Genomic DNA, 21,520 nt, shown 5'->3' on the forward strand with positions numbered 1-21,520 from the left:
TTTTTTTTTTTTTTTTTTTTTTTTAGTTAATTCATCACGTGACTTCACTTGCATGTCTCTGCTGAGACATGTCTGCTGCACCAACGAAGAAAAAATGCAGTGTTTCAGCAAAAATGTAATTAATAATGTATTAATGTATATGAGGATGGTAGGATACTATTTTGCAAATATTACTGTCATTCGACTGATCACGTACAACTCAGTACCATTAAGATCATGTTGCCAGTCGTGAACACGCAGAGAACAAGAGAGCAAAAATGACTGCTTTACTGTAAGGATGTAGTCACTACACACTTGTTTCCATAGTTGCCTGATTTCTGACAGAGAAAAGCAACCTTGTTCTCCAAATCAAGTTGAAAATAAGCGAAACCCTAGTCATGGCCCATTTGTGGTCACAATTGACAATCTTTCAGAAACAAAGTGGGTCAGAGGGGTGGGGTGGTATTGCTTTCCGGTCTCTAATGAGGCTGATAAGTGTGTGCAGACGTGGAAGATTATAGACTGGGAACCTACAGTTTTTATGCATGTATTGACCACAAACGTGGTGTGTTTTTGTTTTTTTAATTTTTGACATTGGTGACCAGGAACAAGAAAATTCCAAAATGTGTTGTAAGTGACGAAGGAAAATTATAAGACTGCCTGCATGAGCAAGCCCAATACTGCTGGAACTGGCAACCTTGTTTCATTAAGACATTCTGTCTGGAGGTACAGCTTGTTATATTTAGCAAATAAGACAATTAGCAAAGAAACAATTGGGAGGATTAATTATGTGTTTACATTAAAAGGGTCGCTATTTAAATGACAACCGGGTGATGCACAGCAGTGAACCTGTGTAAATACCCCGGTACCCGCATCTTTTTCGGGTAATGATTTAAAACACAAATGTTAAGTGCATGATACATATTTAAATACTATATAGTACACATACATTTAGTCTTTTCAGATCTGTAGTCTTGTGTAACCTTTTTCACTACTGGAAATATCAAAATAACAATAATATAATACCTTAATTGCTCACTCCTGCAGTGGACACCAATAACTACATTCCCAGAAAACACTACGATTCAGCTGTAAGTTTAGATCTGTCTTTTTTTTTTTTTTGGTCAGCTAAATAAATTAACTTTTGGTTTTTGTCAACCTTTTTAGAAGTTTCTAGTGGCAAACATGTGCCTATAAAAACTTATGTTCACACAAACAAATTTTTAGTCGCATATGCGATCAGATTAGTCGCATTGTAGAGCCCTGTTATGATTTGCTTCCGATTTAGTTCCTCAGAATAGTCACCACAGTTATTATTATTGAGGTGTACTTGTCACTCTGTTTTCTGTAAACCTTGATATCCTGTCAGTTAAAAGGCTTCATGCAAAAGCTTGATTTAACATTGTCTTTATTACACTGGCCAGATATTACATATTACATCTGTATTGTCATTTTCTACAGTTCTTTCAGCTCTCAAATATTAATAAATCAAAACGTGGACAGTAAAGACCCGGGTAGCGTTGGGTAATTTAAAAACCAGGTTTTACCAGGTTTTTATGGTACCTGTGCTCACCTCTACTATCAACATTATACATTTATGTTCAAATTCCAATTTATCAATAAACTGGGGGGCAGGGGGGACTGAATTTGCTGTTTGCCAGAATGGAAAATCAATAGCTCTGAAAGTGATGCTACTTTTTAGTGAGTATTGTTAGGGTTATTGAGCTGTTTTGTCCTCATGAACTTGAACAGTCTGCAGGGTCTGCCTTTCAGCTCTGGCCCTTTCTCATGCTGTTTGCACACAGATGTTAAGTATAAAACACTAAACTTAGCTGGGGCTGCCCCTAGATGATCTGCGCCTCCCCGCACTACCCACGCCAGAGACCAACAATCTCTCGTAATCTTCAGTGAAATAATTTCATATTTCAATTTATTGCTCGTGTCCCAGAAAACACTTTGTGACTTAAACTGCTGCTTCCACCAGAATACAGAAATGGTAGTTGAGGCATGTGGTTCTTGTCATGGATAAAAGCGTGCTGGCTGAAGCTAGTGGTTGTCTCCGACACACGATAGACATCAGAGGCAAGAGTTTCTGGTGTGTATAACTTGTACCTGATTTGGCTGTTAGAATAGTAGGGTCCTGATTGCTTGGGATGGGGGGGGTCTGTCGGTCAGGGAATTTAGCTGTGGTGCGTTCTCATCCAGTGCTGTTAGTCTTTGCTGCGGGTACAGTACTGCAGAATCCAGCCCACATTTTCCCAGACATCTGGAAGTTTTACATGACCCCATTTGTGTGATGTGGTTGGGGATTGATTGATGACTTTAACCCTTTGCTGTCCAGTATAATTCACATTGATTAATACTGTATGGGGTAAGTGGATCCTTTCGAATACTTTACCAGATCAGACAATTGGAAATTAAATGGAGACACTTTATGGGACACTTATTTACAGAGGAAGAGGGGATGGGTGATTATCTAGTCATGGGGATCCTTTAAGACCTGACTCAACTAAAATTAGAAAATCAGCCAGATCCTAGGAACAGGAAAAGCATTGATGGACAGAATGGCTTCCCTTTCCTCTGCCTGCCAGGACTTTAAGAAGGGAAGGCAAATTATGCAACATTGCATGGTGTTACGATGTGTACACCACCACTGGGGGTTATATTGAGACCACTGAACTCATTTCTCTTGTGACCCAAGCTGGATTGTAATACTGTACAATAGTGTGGGCCCATCCATCATCCACACACACACACACACACACACACGATTGCACAGCATTTAAGTGGTTTCCAAGCTCCCAGACAAAATGTGACCACTGGGCTATATAGCATTACAATAATACTGTAATAACAATGCATTCCACGTAATTTCATGAGGATTACATTTGGCCTGAATGCTACCTGACTGTACAGTTTGGTTCCACTTTTTGTTTTTCCCCCATTGTAGGATCTTGAAGGCATGTACTGTACCACCAGGGGTTAGTTATTTCTATTTTACACCTTAGTGTAAACACCTTAGCCAGAGGGGAAGGTTACCATTGTGTGCATACAGTAGTGGGTAAGGCAACTTGAATTTCTACTCTCCAATCCCAGATGCATATGAGATCTTGTGTGTGGGGTTGCAGAGTTTCTGTTGGCAATAGAGAGGTTTGGGTGTCTGCCATCAATGCTGACTAAATCAATCTAGAGTAGCATTAAGCAAACTTTCCAGATCTGCATTAAATTAACCACTTATTAACTTGTTTGGTAATTCTGTACATTAACAAGGGACTTACATTTTCTTGTGTAATATATACTTTTTTTTTTTTTTAAAGACTTGAATCACTAAAGTGCAACCTTCCAGGGAATGCAATTTTATTTTCCATGGATATAAAATCCTTGTACCAGTGTCCCTCAAAGAAACTTTTGAAGCTTGTCAAAAAGCACTAGATAAGACTAAATCAGGGGTTCCCAAACTTTCCCAATTCATGGCCCACCTGAGTAGCCAGATCATTTTCTGGGACCCATGCCCAGTGATGTAGTGTGAAAAGTGTGTATGTATATATGAATGAGAGGATATATATACAGTACCAACCAAAAGCATGCAGCAATATAAAGTAAGAATAAAGGTTTATCCATTTACTTTTATTCTTTGTCGCATGATCTAATTTTATCTATTCTAATACTACAACCTTCACATCATTTGTCATGTCCTTGACTGAAGTGCTGTACTATTGGTTCATTCATTTTTTTTAAATGTTATTTCTAATGAAAGGTGGCTATGAATTATTTTATGAAGTTCCAGTCTCTCCAGCATATTTTATTTAATCACATTTCACAGGCTATTCCATAAACATTGCTATTTTAATAGTAGGTATTAGTTTTTAGTGGATATGTGTTCTTGTGTTTAATTACATGTTTATTTTTGTCCATGTAATTACTTGCACTAGTACATGTACATGTAAAGTGTGTATTTGTAGATCCTATTCTGTCAATTATTCTCATGTTTACTTTGAACTGAAATCGCCTAAATTAGCTTCTCTTTTGAATGCTACAACTGGTGCCTTAAATAATTTAGAAAAATTGAAAAAAGTATGTAGAATCCGCAAATGTTTCCAAACTCTTAGAAATATTGGGCAAAAGTTTAGAGTACGTCATTACAAATGCGACTCTTGACCTTTTCATCTCTATTTTTATAATCTAGTAGATATCTTTATCCACTTAACTCTCTCTGTAAAATGCTTTCTTTGTATCCTCGTTTTAAAATTTGCTTAATACATTTATTTGTTTTACAGTCACTTTGCATATCACTGGTGCATGTCGGTATGTTTATAGAAAAGGTCGGTCTCAATTGAACCACCTTCAGGTTTTAATATATCTAAAAATACTCTCTTGTCCATCGACGGTCCACCTCAATATTACTGTGGATTTCATTTGCCTTTTTATGAAACTGGAAAAGAGATTCTTCTGTGTCCAAACCCCAAAAATATCATCTACAAATCTAGTGTATTCTAAAGGCAAATCTAATGTATTCAGATTTTCTAAATAATTGTTCTTCCAATTTCCCCATGTATGTACTGGCAAAATGCATTCCTAATTAGGATCCTACTGTGTACCAAGGTTTTGTTTGTAATTCTCGCAAACAATTTGTTAAAACTGATACGTTTTTAAAACGAGGGGAGTACCAGCGATCCAAGTACAATCCAAGGTCTCCACCTGAAAAGAAAAGCAAACCTGGTGAAAAAGGCATTTAAATTACCTGGAATGCACAAACACAAGCTGTGGCTTTTTTACTAGAAAAAAAAGAAAACTAAATTCTCCAAGACAATTGTTAAGAAAAAAAGCCCTGAAATCATTGTACCTTGCATCTCTGCAGCACATTGCAAAAATCAAAAAAGCATGAAATCGGGGAGGAGCACATTGGCCTGGCGAGTCAGTGGTATGTATGATGTTACAATTTGAAGGTATCTGGTTTTTAAAACTTCATAATTTGTGTAGTATTATAAATGTAAAGAAATTTGTCACTCTTAGTTTTTTTTTTTTTTTAAACCATTTGCTTAGTTTTTTTGTAGCCAACACATTTACAGAACATTGATACATCTTTTTCAAAGATTGTTTTGATAGCGACTCAAGTTTCAATGTTTGACCTTTGACATAGCGCAAATACTTTGCGCAAAGATATTTCTCACTGTACCCAAGAGAATGCAGTAATAAAGGAGCAGCCATATGTAGCTGGAAATGAGGTATTCTCAGCTCAGTAATAAGCTTTTAGTTTTGGTTTTGAGGGCTGTAGGAGCACAGCCTGTTTTCTTTCTTTTTTGTATTTGCTTGAGACACCCTTATGAGTGTATGTTGTATGCAGACGAAGTGTGTTTTGGAACAGCTAAAATTAAACCACGCGACATAAAGAATAAAAGAAAGTAAATGGATAAATACTGAACACAGTTATGCCAGCGGGACTCAACAGAAAATAATTAACTAATTAACTCCAATAAATATATAACATTTAAATCAAGTTCATTCAAAAGTTATGCATGCTGATGCACTGGGGAGTCCAAATCAAGGCTGATCCAGCATTGCATGATAATATAAATTTCTATAAAATGTTAATTGGAATAATACAGATTTTAAAGTTAAGTAAAGTTGATGTGTCAATATACAGAACACCATTATGTCATGTAAAAATAAATCATGGATTTGAATATTAACAATAACAAGTAGTTGTCATGCTTTCACACCTTTAAATACCTCCAATGTTTTGATTCAAACACGTGCTCCCTTGAGAGAGATGTACAACATGTCAACGCTGGGCAGCTTGCTCTTTGAGTCTAGTCTTGGATTACATTCTCAATGTTAATTGTCTGGAGGTCCTTCTGAAAAGAAACGAAAAGGAAAGTAGCACTGCTGGGTTAGTCTCTCGCTTCTTGGGAACACCTTACTGTGACCTATTCTGAAGAATATTTGTAACTTATGTACAATAACTGACCAACAGTTACTGTGCAAAAGATACATTTTCACAATCATTTAAAGAGCATTGTGGAAAGTCCTGGGCTTGATGTGCTTCACTTCAGAGAAGATTAGACCAGAAGATGTTTTTATAAACTTGCTGGGCTTTATATGATGAGACCTTGTGTACTGCAAGTGATGTATCCATGCACTTCTCTATTCATTCACTGTACTGAAAACTGATTAGCTCAGTTGTTACTAGCTTTATATTGAGGGCCACTTGCCTTCTCAAAGTTGTGCATTTTTAAGAGATCAAATTTTACATGTGGTGAAAGTGGGCCATTGGTATGTAATGCAATGTTTATATTCTTAGCGGATGGTGACATGCCTTTCTAAGGAGTGTTTTAGCTGGACTGTAGCTGATTTATTTACAATCTGATTAAATAATTGGTATGCAGCAGAACCTGTCCATGACTCACACAGCCACAGACTAGAGAGTAAGGATCATTCAAATCTGTGCAGTTGGAATGGTTTTTAATGTCATTCAGGGATGTAGAATCGGTAAAGCTTGTTAAACGTTGAATTCCCAGAAAATATGAGTTTGAAATAAATGTTATGTAAACGATGGTAAAACCACTAGCTATTTTATTTTCTTACCAAAAATAATCATTTAGGAATCCTCTCTAGTCTCTATAGTTTTTATACTTGCTGTCTGTCCTGTCTCCTTTCCGCTGTGAATGGCTAGGGGTCGCTGTCAGTCTTCTCAGTGGTGCGTTAGTACTGTACTTTCACCCTGTTCTGACAGATCTCATTGACCTAAAGCACTGCTAGAATGCTTTTATTTGCCAGCTACAGCTTTTACTTTGGGTATACAGTGATAGTTACTAGTTTGCTTTGAAAATGGGATGCAAGAGAAAACCACTTAATGAATATTGTGCACAATACCCTGATCGACGGCTGAAGGCTGAGCGGCAGGACGAAGCGGGCCCGTCTGTTACCTACCGCCTGTGCTGAAGCAGGAGAGGGGGAGCTCAGACTCCGAATAAGTGCAAGTTAGTTCTGTTCAGCTATGTAGTGTGTTCTGTTCATATTAATTTTACTCCTAAATTTGCTATAACGGTCTGTTTAATACTTTTCTATATGCTGCGTTTAATAGTTTGAGACCAGGTTTTAAATGCATTGCTCTCCTGTGACCAAACGTTATTTCAATTAGAATGTTGGTAACCATGGTTTTGTTGCATGTTGAATATGATAAAGGAGGTTTTCAATGGCATGTCTGTGGGGTGGTTTTTTTTAAGACAAAGGTCGATTTCACCCATTCTCTGCTTGAATTGAGAAATAGATTGAAAAAACCTGGTAAATGGTTTCTAAAATTACGATTTTATTAATCGTTGATTTGGCAAAAAAATCTAAATCAAATAGTAGCAAGCCTAATTGTAACCAACAATATACAGTGCCTTGCAAAAGTATTCTGACCCCTGACCAATTCTCTCATATTACTGAATTACAAATGGTACATTGAATTTTTGTTCTGTTCGATATTTTATTTTAAAACACAAACTCGATCAGTTATTGTAAGGTGAGATTGGTTTTATGTTGGGGAAATATTGTTAAGAAAAATAAACTGAAATATCTTGTTTGCATAAGTATTCAACCCCCACACATTAATATTTGGTAGAGCCACCTTTCACTGCAATTAACAGCTTTAAGTCTTTTGGGGTAAGTATGTACCTGCTTTGCACACAGTGTCGGAGTGATTTTGGCCCATTCTTCTTGGCAGATTTGCTCCAGGTTGTTCAGGTTGGTTGGACGATGCTTGTGGACCGCAATTTTCAAATAGTGCCATGGATTCTTGGTGGGATTGAGATCAGGACTTTGACTGGGCCACTGTAGGACATTCACCTTTTTGTTCTTGAGCCACTCCAATGTTGCTTTGGCCTTGTGCTTGGGATCATTGTCCTTTCCTCCCAAGCTTCAGTTTTTTAGCGAGAAGCAGATTCTGTTGCAGTATCTTCCTGTATTTTGCTCCATCCATTCTTACTTCAATTGTAACAAGATGCCCAGTCCCTGCTGATGAGAAGCACCCCCACAGCATGATGCTGCCACCACCATACTTCACTGTAGGGATGGTGTATCTTGAGGCATGGGCAGTGTTAGGTTTGTGCCACACACAGCGCTTTTGAGTTTTGGCCAAAAAGCTCTATCTTGGTCTCATCTGACCACAAAACCCCTTTTCCCATATCACAGCTGGGTCACTCTCATGCTTTCTGGCAAACTCCAGATGTGCTTTCAGATGGTACTTTTTGAGTAATGGCTTCTTTCTTGCCACCCTCCCATACAGGCCAGTGTTATGCAGAGCTCTTGATATGGTTGACTGGTGCACCATTACTCCACTCCCAGCCACTGAACTCTGAGTTTTGAGGGACGGCCTTTTCTTGGCAGTGCCTGGGTGGTGTGATGCAGCTTCCACTTCCTGATTATTGATCCAACTGTGCTCACTGGGATATCGAAACACTTGGATATTATTTTGTACCCTTTCCCTAATCTATGCATTTGTATTACTTTATCTATAACTTCTGTAGAATGCTCTTTGGTCTACATTTTCCTTCAGATTCACAGCCTTACCAATGATCCTTCAACAGTGGGGTTTTTATCCAGAAAATGTGACAGCAACTTTAATGGTTCACAGGTGGAGGCCAATGGTAAGGTAATTGTGTCCTCGTTAAGGCAATTTCTTTCATCGGTGCAAACTAGGAGCTTCCACAGCACAGGGGTTGAATACTTATGCAAGCAAGATATTTCAGTTTTTTACATTTGTTAAATATTACCCAACATAAAACCAATGTCACCTTACAATAATTGATTCTGAGTTTCAGTGTTTGAAAATAAAATATCGAACAGAACGAAATTTCAACGTACCATTTGTAATTAATATGAGAGAATTGGTCTCATGGTACTGTTATAGCTATTCTCTTTTTTTTTTTTTTTTGTCAGAATTTTGCTAAAGTAATAATCTACCTATGTGTTCATTTTTAGCGTGGGTGAAACCAGGGTTAATGTTATAACAAACTGGAGCCGCCATTCTCCATGACAGTAAATTAGCATTTTCGACACTGAATAAAAAAAATATCCTGTTAAGTCATTGTCTGTTAGGATATATATATATATATATATATATATATATATATATATATATATATATATATATATATATATATATATAAAATCTTAGTTTACCAGTTATTTAACTTTTGGTCTATAAAAAACTTCATACTTTGAAGTTGTATCCATGTTGTTCTGGTGCTGTAGGCATGTGTACTCCTCTGTCCAATACAATATGCAGCGTGTGCCTCTCACGTATTTACATGGGGCGGTACAAACCTCAGCCACATAGGGAATGTCTATTAGCAATGGTTTCCTGCTTTATGAAAGATACAGTACTAATGTATGTGTTAAGTGGTAATTGTGCACTTCATAAAAAAACAGCAAGTTTTGGTAGCATTTTGCTACCCAAATATATATGTTAACTTTGAGCCTTGCTTTAGAGGAGTGCTGACCTAGATCATAAGTCTTTTTTTTATTATTTATTTTACTATTGGCACTATGAATGCCACTAGTTCCCAGTTTTCTTCTGTTGGAATGCAGATTTATTTCAGAAGCGACCAGAAGCTTCTCTTGCTGTTAAAACGCCCTTGTCTAGCTGTACTGTAGTCAAGAAAGGTAGTTTTAATCAAGTACACTTTTCTCCCCTCAGGTGGTACACGCTGCACTCCAAGTCTGGAAAGAAAGAGAAAGAGCGAGGTGAGATCCAGGTGACCGTGCAGTTCACCCGAAACAACCTGACGGCGAGCATGTTTGATCTGTCCATGAAGGACAAGCCCCGCTCCACATTCAGCAAACTCAAGGACAAGATGAAGGGGAAGAGAGGCGAGGGGGAGTCTGCCTCTGCCATCGTGCCCAGCAGGATTGGAGCGCTGAGCGAGAGGGGGGTCCGCAGTGCCAGTGAGGGGGGTGGGGAACAGGAAAACGAGGAGCACGAGGAAGGGAAGAGGAGCAAAGTGAGGGGCTTCTTCAAGAAGCCGAAGCTGCGCAAGTCGTCGGACAGCCGCTCCAACACTTCTCTGGCCTCGGGGAGCAGCGTGTCATCCTCACCGGGGGGCAGTCTAAGCCCCACTGCAGGGATCAGCGTGGTTGTGTCTGACCTCTCCAACTCCCCTAGCGTCAGCAGCAACCTGACGGACAGCCCCGGTGAGAGACTTGATAGAAACACACCCAATGGTGTTCACCTGTGACCTGAGCTGGATTTTAATACTGTAAAGAATGGACCAATCCATCATACACACACACACCACTGCACAGTATTTAAGTGGTTTCCAAGCTCCCAGATGTAAGATATGACCTCTGGGCTGTATAACATTACAATAATACTGTAATAGTAAAACAAATTTAACTACATTCCGTGTGATTTTACATGAGGATTATATTTTGCCTGTACTGAACAGGCGAAATTATTAGAAATGAGGGTGGCAAACCTTTTTTTTTTTATAGCTGTGGGGGTGTGGAATAGGATCCATTTTAAGAACTGACTTGACAAATTTCTGGAATAGTACTAGACTAGTATTAATGGGTCGAGTGGCACCCTCAAGACATTTTGGTTTCAGGACTTACTTCAGTTGTGTTGAACATAGTTGTGATGGTTGTTGAGGTAATGCATAGGAACTTTGTGAACACTCTACTTTTTATATGTGTGTTGTCTTTGCTGCCTTAAGACAACCAAGTTGGATTTGGTCACAAAACTATCACTATTGCTTTTACATTGCTTGCTTGTTGATAAACTAATGTGTCTTTTCAGGGTGAGGCTCTTTCTTTTGAAGGGAAACTTTCAGAAAGTTGCATATAATTTTACTAGTATAAAAATAGAAAGACACAATTCATATTCTTCCATTAAAAATGTATCTTGGCAGTTTTTTTCTTTATGTATTTAATGATAGCCCTCTGTGTGTGTGTGTGTGTTTTTTTTATTTTTTACAAAAGCAAAACTATTTATTTAAATGTCAGTTTTACATAAAACAATCAAAAGCATAGAGGAAAAGAGCTCAGTTGATCTAACCTACAGTTTGAAAGTTTGTACCCCTCTCTTTCTTTATTAGTTCACACCAGCCAACCTTCCCCAAAGCTGCTGACCCACAAGAGGGCATTCAGTGATGAGGCAAGCCAGGTCATCGCTATGCCCCAGCACAGAGAGGTGGAGAAACTGAAGGCCAAGGACAACCCGCTCTCCCAGTCCTCCCTGTGCATCAATGGCAGCCACGTCTACGCAGTGGATACGCCCGCCCCTTCGACGCTGCCAAAGGTTACCCTGGGAGTGCTTCAGAAATCCTCCACCCTCTCCCGCTCCCTTCAGAACCTCGCCAAGAAGAGCGAGGAGACCCCTAAAGCGAATCTAGACACCCGGCGGTGGTCCCTGGACAAAACTGGCAGCAAGGAGGGAGGGAAGCTGGTGGCGCTGCTTGGAAACCAGGATGATTCCACCCAAGCCACACCCGGGCATAAAGGCAAGCCGGTAGAGAGAGCCACCCAGATTGTTTCCACTGCCAATGTGCAACCAGCCGCTGTGAAGCGTGCAGAGGAGGTGAAGAACGAAGAACACAAGAAGCACAAACTGCACTTGTTTGGGGGGAAGAATGAGTCGAAGGGCAGTGATGCAGTCAAGAGTGGAGACATGAGCCCCACTGGCCAGCACCCCGAGGAGAAGCACAGGGGCTGGTTTGGCTCCAAGGAGGCCCAAAACAAACCCAGGTCAGTGAAGGCTTGCAGGGAAACAGGTCTACTGATAAAATCTATACGAAAGGGACAAATAATGCAAATGTGGGGCTAGGGCTGTTTGATATAAACAAAACCTAGTAAGAACTATTTGTGTTGCATAGAACGTACAATTGGAGTTTACTGGTAGTTTTCAAGAGAAACTTTTGCACTGGAGGAAAATAAATATCAATGTCATCCCTTGATAGTGTTAACCCCTTAGAAAGTTGGTCATTTTCATATTACCATGTAGCATGAGCTGCAATCATTATGTAATTCACAATGTCCCACAAACAAGTACGGTTTTCAAAACGTGGTTATGAATAACTGCAATGGTGGTTAATGTAATAAGGACTGATGTCGTCTTAAGATAACTTAAGATCAATTTAAATGTGATAAGCATTAATTTAGTAAATCTGTGCGTGGAGGGGTGGGGGGGGTGTTCCCCTGAAGTGAATCAATAACATTCATCTATTTGTTGTTTTTTCTAGAATATTTAACCTTAGACAATACATTAGCAGCAATATAATCCCATTGTGAAGAACAATCATATGGGTTGTATAAAACCAGTCAAACTTTGTGGCCAGGGGTGACTCGTATTGTTTGGTCATTGTGGCTGCATGCTTGGAGTTACAGCAGTGTTCTCTTTGGTCAAAATCACACAAAGCATGACAGTATCCAAGGGATGGAAATAAGACTCCTATTGCATTGCAGTTTCACCCATTCCAGGTTTTTATACATGGATTAGTGTCTTATTAAACCAAGTAAAATCAAGAATGGATTGGACTGCTATACAATGAGGGCCTTATTTCCATGCAAATATACCTCCTGGGCTGGTTGGGTTTATGTTCATCATCTGAATAAAGATGAAGGGGATTTGTGGGATCTGGAGGGTGAGGCTACACAACATAGGCTTTATTATTATTTTTCTAACTGTGTTACTAATATTTAACAGCACCTGTGTTCTGCCCAGCATCCTGCTGCCAAGTGACCCAGAAACTGCACTGAAATCACACTAAGTTGATTAGGGACTGCACTGAAAGTACAGGCTGTAGCAGTGCAGTACATTTGTGGTTACAAAAACTACAGGATGTCTCAGTGAAGCGTCGTAAACAAAATGATATGCAGGTTAGGATAATCAGGTGACCACACATCAGAATGATCTGGATTGGTTCCTTTGACCTGCTAAAACAGACAAACAGTATTTACAATTAAGTCTACGATTGACTTATACTCCCTAAAGACTGCTTAGGAGTTCTTGAAGTACTGTAGGTTTTATAACCAGAGTTAAACGCTATACAACTGTGCATGTTTGGCATAACCCCTAGAGTACACATACAGGGCTTCCAGGACTGGGAGCTAGCTGGGCACCGTCCTCTAGGGCAGTGGTGCGCAAACTTCTTATATGGTGCCCCTTTTACTTGGCATAAATTCTTGCTGACAAATCGGTGAATTTTTTCCACTTGGTGATTTTCAACATTTACCTAACAGATAAATCTGAAGAACATTATTGTTCAGAAGTTAAATCTGAAAAGAATTAAATCAGGATTTTCACAGTGAAATCTGACGCTAACATGCAAATGAGCCCTGCCCATTGAAGCGTTTTGCTGCAGAGTTGCTCTTACACTCGGAGAGCCAATCTCTCCATATCCGCTGCATACAATGCCAAAAAAATGTACCCATTATTTCAAAACTTAATGTGTTTGTTATTTAGCTAAATCTGGACTTTTGGTTAAATCTAAGAAAAAATCCCCGATTTACATTAAATCTGGGGGGGGGGCACCCGTTAAAATATTGGTGCTTTTACTTTTTTTTAATACTTGGTGCCCCTTACATGGAAGCCGCCATTTCGGCTTTGTTCACTGCAGTTTCACTGACACACACTCCACTTCAAACACAATTTCTCCGCTTCAACTCAGAATGATCATCAACATCTCATTTTGAAAGGTAAGAACTTGGACTAATTAGCTGTCACCTTATTTATTAAATATTCTATGCTTTTAAAAAAAAAAAAGACAGAACTGCCCCTTTAGTCGGAGTTGCACCCCACACTTTGTGCACCACTGCTCTAGGGATCTGGGTTTAAACAAGATATTGCAGCCCTTCTGAGTCCTGCTAAAAAGTAACATAATGGAATTCTGCTTTGGATCCAGTGTGTGTACCTCTGCTCTTCATTGACTCACACTGTTGGGTCTTGTATCTGGATTTCAGACAGGAGTTCAGATTGGCATTTTGAACGAGAGCTGCTCAGTCTACAATACCTTTTGGTGTGTATGAAGTATTTTGGTGGCAGTCTTTTGTCAATGCATTTTTTTTTGTTCCTATTTTAGGTATGTACAGTGTTGAGCTCAGCGTGTGGTATACATTTTTTGTTTTTAAACCACAATGGTGATTTTTGCATGCACTGGGTTCTGTATTCAGGGTTGGAAACCTTACTTCCGGACATAACTGTAAATGAGTTTTTTTTTATTGGTACATGTTTATTTACATATGTAGAACGGACCCCTGAATACATGCCGTCTCAATATTCTCAGACAGTTTGCATTGGGGGCGGGACGGGACGACACCTTCGTTGTATTCGTGCTAACAGGAGCTTGACGTTCTCAGCCATTCTTTGGTCGAATATAGTCAGAGACAAAACCATGGATTACACAATTGTTTTCAATATCTAAAATCTGGAGCAATATTTGTATTGAGATATGCAGCTCCATATTTTCTAACTGTTCATTGTTAGTCTTTGTTTTAATGGAGGTTCCTGGTTTTAATAAAATACATTTAAATAAATAAAAAATAAAACTCATTCACAGCTGTGATACCACTGTCTTTTGACTTTGATGCATTCTGTCTGAGAGCTGGGAACTGAAGGTTGGGGTTTTTCGGTGAAATAAGGGCGGTTCAATCTGCAGCACATGGTTTGACTTTATGGGGCTGCCAGTTGATTTGGTAGAGCCCTTTTAAAGACACCTAGTTATGACTAAGGTTGATCGGTGTGTTAAGAATATGATGGTGTGGTTGACGTACGACTCTCTTTTTCCAAACAATCAACCAGAGACTTATTGTTTTTACACAGTGAAGTGGTTTTGCTGTGTAAATGCACAATAAAATGAATGTATAATTGCCTTTTGGGAACTGGCTACAACTGACAACCTGTTAACAAAAAGGTTTCTAAATGGTCCTCTTGATTTGAAGCAGAGTGTATTGGTAATTCCTTGTGAATCGTTGTCCCATTGCTAGGGTAGAGAAGTGATTGTTTAAGACTAGCACTTTTAGAATATTTGTTCTCCTAGAAGTTCTGTAAAAAAGGGGAAGTTCAGAGAACCAGCTATTTTGAGGAATCTACAAAAAGTTATTTTACAGCCTTCCCGCACTTCACCTGAAAATTTGGTGACCTGTGCTTGGCATGTGGAGATACAGCATCATTTTGGTTTGGTATGGTAAATGAAGTCCAACTCATTTAAGTCAACTCTCATTAATACAAATTAAGGGACCAGCAAAAAATGTGTCTCCAGTAATTATCTGGATTCTAAACCAAGTGCATAATGTCAGCTTTATTTTTTTTTATTGAAGTTACAGCAACACTGAAATCAAAGTTCAATAACCATACAATGAAAAATGTTATACATTTTAAAAATATATACATTGCAAATGAACTGCACATTAACTCCTGCATGTCCCAAGTTAATCGCAGGCATTTTTAAACCACAGAAGCAAGCAGACCTGAACATCGGGGTATTGAGCAAATTGGAAACGTTGATGACTTGCATCCACAGTTTGCTGTTCATAGGCCTGTTTTTATTGAATCCCGGTTTTTCCAAAATTTGCACAAACAGGAAATTTTGTTTTCAGTGAATTCGGTTTAGAAGTAATATTATTGGGGCTCCTCAAGGTAAAACATTGCTGGTTCGAGTCCAGGCTGTTCCACTGCTGACCGGGGGGGGGCAGCGACCCCTGTGCTCTTGCCGGTAAGCTGTCCAGAGCTGCGTTGTCCTCTGATGCTGTAGCTCGGAGGTGGCTGCACGGTGAGTCTGCAGTGTGTAAAGAAGCGGGCGGCTGACGGCACTCTCTTTGGAGGACAGCTTGTGTTCATCTTCGCTGTTCCCGAGTCAGTGTGGGGGTGGTAGCACTGGGCTGAGCCTAAAAATAATTGGCTATTCAATAGTGGGAGAAAATGAAAAAAAAAAGTAATTGCCGGCTACAACTAAATTTGAAGTGTCAGGAAATCTGTTTTAATGAGAATTGACTTAAATGTTTTTTTCTAACATTTTAAACCAAGATGTACTTCATTTTCTTGCCTAAATTCCTAATTCTGTACTGGTCTGGATCATTAAAATTCTATCACAGTGTAATTCAGGCGTTATTGCACGTGGCTAACATTGAATTGAGTCAAAAGGCTTTTTAGGCCTATTTATGACTGTCCACAGAGGTCTGATTTAAGGGCTAATATTTTGAGTCTAAGTGGTTTTAATGTCTGGATTATAGTATATTGTTAAAAGGGTTGTATGATCCTTTAGTAAAACCTAAAGCACACTTTTGCTTGCTAATATTTTGTGTTAAGTGTTTAGCTCAATTTGCTGGATTGTGGCTCCGCTTGTTCTCCCTGGTTTGTCTGTTCTGATAGAGGTTTCGATTGGTTGTACAGTGTTGTATGAGGGTATCCAAAGCCCTACACACTGCTTTTTGTAAACTTACTGCTATAATACTAGGCTCTCATTTTGGTTGTCAGTTCTGCTCAGTGGAATACACACTGGGATTGCCGGCACCTACACATGAATCAATGGGCAACAGGCACTTTGAAAGTTTGTTTGCGGGAATTATTCTGCTTGCAAATTATTTGTAGGCCAATATGCAGATGTGCAATCACAAAGCACCATAGCCATCTGTTTCGCTTGCTCTGGACAGCTGCCGCATAACTAATTGCATTGCCCGGAAACAAACTTTTACATTTTTTTAGGTTTTAATTTTGTTTGTTGGGGGGGGGGGGGACCTTCTACAGCAAATTTAAGGATTTTATTTTATTATTTTTGTCCATGTTTCACCCAAACACATGCATTTAATTTAGTGAAATCAATGTTTTGGGGGAAATCCATTACACAGTAGCCAAAAATAGTTTTGCCAAGTTTGAAAATAAATGCCAAGGCACTTGTCAGTTATATTTTTGGCTAGTGAAAAACCCTGGTAATCTGAGCAAATAATAAAATTGCGTTGGCCGCAAGATGGACAATATTGGTGGTCCTTGCATTTTGCTGGAGAAGGTTACCTGGTATTTCTAACCTGTTGGGCTCCCCCGTGGCACAGCACTAACCAAGAGGACTGTTTGTGCCTTCCCTCCACAGCCTGGAAGTGTCTCCTATGGTAGAAACCAGCTCAGACACTCCCTCTCACCTCTCACCTTCTTTCCCTATCCACTTCTCTTCTGCTGTTGGTCCTGTTTCACTGTGCAGCGTGCCTCACACAAACCCCTTCACTCCTGCACCCATCACCCCACCGTACCGATCCCCCAACAACCCCTTCTTCACCAATATTCAGAGTAATCCTTTCTTTGAGGAACTGTTAGCTGACCAGTTGCTAAAATCTCCCCCACCCACTCACTGTCTCTCCAGTTTTGCCCTTGAGCCTTCCCATGCTGCTACTTGGGCTGAAGGTCCCCATTCCCCTCTTGATGTGTCAGTCTCAAAACTTGCCGATGCAGAGGAGAAGCCCTGGGGCAACGCTGTCATCAAAGGACAGGTTCCAACAACAGTTCCGAGGGCCGGCATTCGGATGCCAAGACCTGCCAGGACACCCTACTCTTTTTCGGTCCCCTCCACGGGGGACATGGATGAATCATTTGACGCCTTTGCTGTTAGCAGGCTCAAGCCAGAGCAAAAAGGTAAGGGTACACCCAAGTCAACAGGGGGATTGCTCCACTTGGCTGGGACAAGGGTTCCTTTGCCTCTGGTGACAGTAGGCCCTCAAGAAGATTCTTTAAAGACACAGGAACTTGTTGAAACCTTGAAAGGAGATGGTGTAGTGGAACAGCCTTTTGCACAAGCTAGCAACTCCAGTGCCCCACCCGTTCCTCTGTGCATGTCAGTTAAGGACAATAATGGAGAAAGCTGGTTAGGTAAGGCACAGGTGATTGCAGCTGAGAAAAAAGCAAGCTTGTTTTCCCAAACGGATGCTGTAGCCGTGCTACTTCAGAAAGAAGCTGATGGAGACAAGAGTTTACTGACTCTGTTGCAGAACTCTGTGTTGGAAGCACCGGAAAAGGGCAGTGTTTCTTTAACAGAATCGAATGTTAGTTTAAATGAAGAACTGAAAAACAAGGGTGGGTCTAGCACGAATGATACATTTAAAAGCAATGATGCTGTGGTGGATACTGTAGAAATTGTATATAAAGATCTAGTGGCAGAAAGTGTTCAGTCTTATCTGCCAGATAAAAATAGCCCAAGATATGTGAGTACTTGCTCAATAGCATTCAGGTCTAAAGCTATGCAGGAAGCAAATGAAGATGTAGACGACCTTGTGAAGCAGCCACCTTCACTTAAACACAGTGTTGCCTCCAAATCATCTAGAAGTTACCCAGGTCATTCTAAGGACTCCTCTGCCTTGACCCAGGAAGAAGGAAATGAAGATCTAGACAAGCTTGTGAAGCAGAGCACAACCTCTGGATCACTTCCAGGGGTTTCAGTCGATTCTAAAGACTCATCTGTCTTTACCCATGAAGTTAAAATCACTGAGGAATCAGGAAGGAAAGCAGATAGTGGCACGAGGAGCTTATCAGAACCAGAAGGTAGTACTAGCATCTCGGGAAGTGACGTCGACATTAATGAAAAGAATTCGATTGGCTTGAACCAAAAAGTATTTGAAAGTACAGGAAGTGAGACAGACAGGGCTGTTCGTGCCACTACTTCTTTCAATCAGGACTACAGTGCTGGGATGTTAGGAAGTGACATATGTAGTCATACTAGCAAGTCAGATGGGTCGCTTCCAGAAGTTTTTAGTAGTGGTTCGGAATCTAATGCTAGTATCCCAATTGGACCAGATGTTTTCACCAATACATATCATGCTAACAAACAGTTTGGCATATTTTCTGAAGTTTTTAGTAATTCCACAGTAACTAAGCCAGTCCGTTCACTCTCTGATTGTTCAAATACACCAGAAACTAGCGCAGCCAAGCAAATAAATTTGTCCCTGGAAGTTTGTACTAATGCCCTGCAGACTAATGCTAATTCAAATGGCTTCCTTCCTGAAACCTGTACACGAGGAATTCAGATAGATGGCAGAATCAGAGGACTGTCGGCCGTGATGGAGAAAGCCGTTGCTGAAGGAGATCTGGAAAACAATGCTAGAAATTCACTTGCCTTGACTCAGGAAGTCAGAGTTGCAAGTCAGGAGGCCGACAGGCAGGAGAGTGCCAAACAAGTGCTTGCTGTGATCCAGGAAGTCACTTCTGACTATCTTGATGGCAGACTAGCAGTTAGCATACATAACAGGGCACTTTCTATGAAACCGAATCCATCTCCCGATGTGCCTTCAGCTGTTGTGGAGAAGGGTTCAGCTGAAGCATCTGGACTCATGGCTCATGGGTCCATCACAAAGAGTGACAGTTCAAAGCATGATGGCATAAACCTGCTCTTAGACAATACTGCTCTGCATCTGGAACCTGAGGCTGAAGTTGAAAAACTGGAAGAAACAGCAGCTTCAAATGAGGTAAAGGGCTTGTATAATGCCAAAAAATCAGGTGATGTACCAGGTGACGGAAGTAATGGTGAGCAGCAAACTACAAATGCAAGTGACTTGACTCTGATTGCAGTTGTACCACCACCAAAACCTCCAAGGGTTGTCTTTGAGCTTTTTCCAAATGTTCCGGAACTGAACCCAAGCTCGCAGGAAGTGCAATGCCATGTGATAAAGGAGGATGTCCCCAGGCGTGAAAAAGAAAACTGTTCTGGGATGGTGAAGGTAGAAGATACGATTAAGGAGGAGGAAGAAAATGTTTTGTTTGCAGTTCTTTTAGACTCTTGCAGCAGAGCTGATGAAGTTCTGTCCAGTGAAATACTGGCTGCAGATGGATCTCGGTTGAAACCAGGAATTATTCCAAATATGAAACTGGAGTCTCTTGGGGATGGAATGCTAAGCTCAAACGAGGGAACAGAATTAGAACAATACAAGACGTGCAAGTCTACATTTTCTTTGGAAGGATTAGACCCAACTCCAGGCACAGGCGGCAACATGAAACCAATGTCTCCAGGTGAATCCAAACAACCTTTAATTAATAAATTAGAGATAGGCAGCTCCAACACAGAGACAAAATCAGACTTTGCGGGACAGGCAAAAGTCAATTCGGGAAAGAGCTCCCATGACAAGCTTGATTCCTCTGAAAAGGACAAGACTGAGCAGTCCTCGGAGAAATTTAAAAGCAGTACACAAAATACAAAAATTCATACAGACATAACATCAGAAAACCCAGTGAAGCCAAAGCATGGCATTGAAGCACCTCTCATCCACTTCAGTGGACTTGGAGCCATGCTTTCTGAGTCACCAATCAAAGCACAGGAAGCAACACTTCCCAACCAGTCTCTGGCTGCTAGTTGGCTTGCATCTAGCATATCTCAGGATATGGTAACAGACCTAAAGGATGAGGAGTTTTGGAGGCCTGGGCGCAAGGACCTGCAGAAAGGACACAGTATCGACTCTCCCTTTGAAAATCCCTTTAAACAGTTCATGTCCCGCCCAGTCTTTGGAAGTGGCAACCCCTTTGTGCAGACCCCCCCTTCTCAAGGCCATTCCTCTGAGCATTACTCCCCTTCGATATCCTCCGCTCAGGGAGGAAGCTTCAAAGACCTTCACGTGAGGGTGGCGCCACAGTGCGTGCGCTCAAGCAGCCTCCCGGGGGATCACTTGTTCAGGCCCTTCCTGCATGAAAACCCCCTGGCCGCTTCCACCCCCTCCATTTTGGCTGAGACTAACTTCAGGTTAACTCGCTTCCCCTCCCCCATCCTGTCCTCTTCGACTGTGGGGCCAGCAGCAGTGATCGCCCAGGCAGCCGCCGCGGCCTCCTCCTCCCCCTGCCCTCCACCGCAGATTGCTTCAGCGCTCACGGTTTTGCCCGAGGAGACACGGCCAGCTGAGAGCTCCCCACTGGGTCACAGAAGCAGGTGAGACAAAATAGAAAATATTAAGAAGGGGGGCTTGTCCCGAAAGCAAGTCCAGTATCATTCCAAACGGCTGTGTCAGATGCGGAAAGTAAGTTCCCCTCCGGTTTGACATGCATTGTGAAACACTACCGTAAGCATGCAGTTAAACCTGTTCTGTTTTAGTTTGGGTGGCTAGTTTCTTCTGCACTTGACAAAAGTCTAGTATGAGCTTGAAGAAAATTTAAGGTACCGTAGCAAGTGTGAGTATTTTATAGTATTAAATTAAGTGGAAGTTTGGAATGGGAGTTCATTCATGGAGAAGTTTCATTCAAGGGTAGTTCATCCATAACTATAAATCAATGGTAGAATGTGCAGTAATACTGAAACAGTAGAACTGACTATTGTTTTGACCTAGAAGTTGCCTGGAGACATTGAGAGACTGAGTTGAAAAATGTATAAAATGTTTTTTTCATTATTGGTATTAAATACCAATTCAAAGATTAAACCTTGTTTTCTGGATCGGTTATGGAAGTATAATTTAAAATCATGCAGCTGATTTCACAAAACTGAATTGGGTTTAATCAGAGTAAAATTACCTGGAAATAAATTTGGCAGTTAAACTGAGATGGAAGAAAAAACAATCAAACACATTTACTAAAGTAAGAAATGTTGAACCATTTATGATGGCACTT

General features: G+C 40.5%; 1 protein-coding gene across 3 annotated transcripts in view; it reads left to right on the forward strand.

Moving 5' to 3' along the window:
- LOC121305172 (rab11 family-interacting protein 5-like) overlaps positions 1-21,520 on the forward strand; it is a 49,995-nt gene that overhangs the window by 19,162 nt on the left and 9,313 nt on the right. For 2 of the 3 annotated variants that reach the window (XM_041237094.1, XM_041238449.1), the window contains exons 2-3: positions 9,662-10,155; positions 11,058-11,706. In XM_041237094.1, coding sequence (XP_041093028.1) covers positions 9,662-10,155; positions 11,058-11,706 — 1,143 coding nt within the window. Of the gene's footprint in view, positions 1-9,661; positions 10,156-11,057; positions 11,707-17,309; positions 17,579-21,520 lie in introns of all 3 variants that reach the window. The other variant, XM_041237755.1, reaches the window with a different exon arrangement.

Source organism: Polyodon spathula, chromosome 1 (assembly GCF_017654505.1).
Source record: "Polyodon spathula isolate WHYD16114869_AA chromosome 1, ASM1765450v1, whole genome shotgun sequence".
Classification (NCBI taxonomy): domain Eukaryota; kingdom Metazoa; phylum Chordata; class Actinopteri; order Acipenseriformes; family Polyodontidae; genus Polyodon; species Polyodon spathula.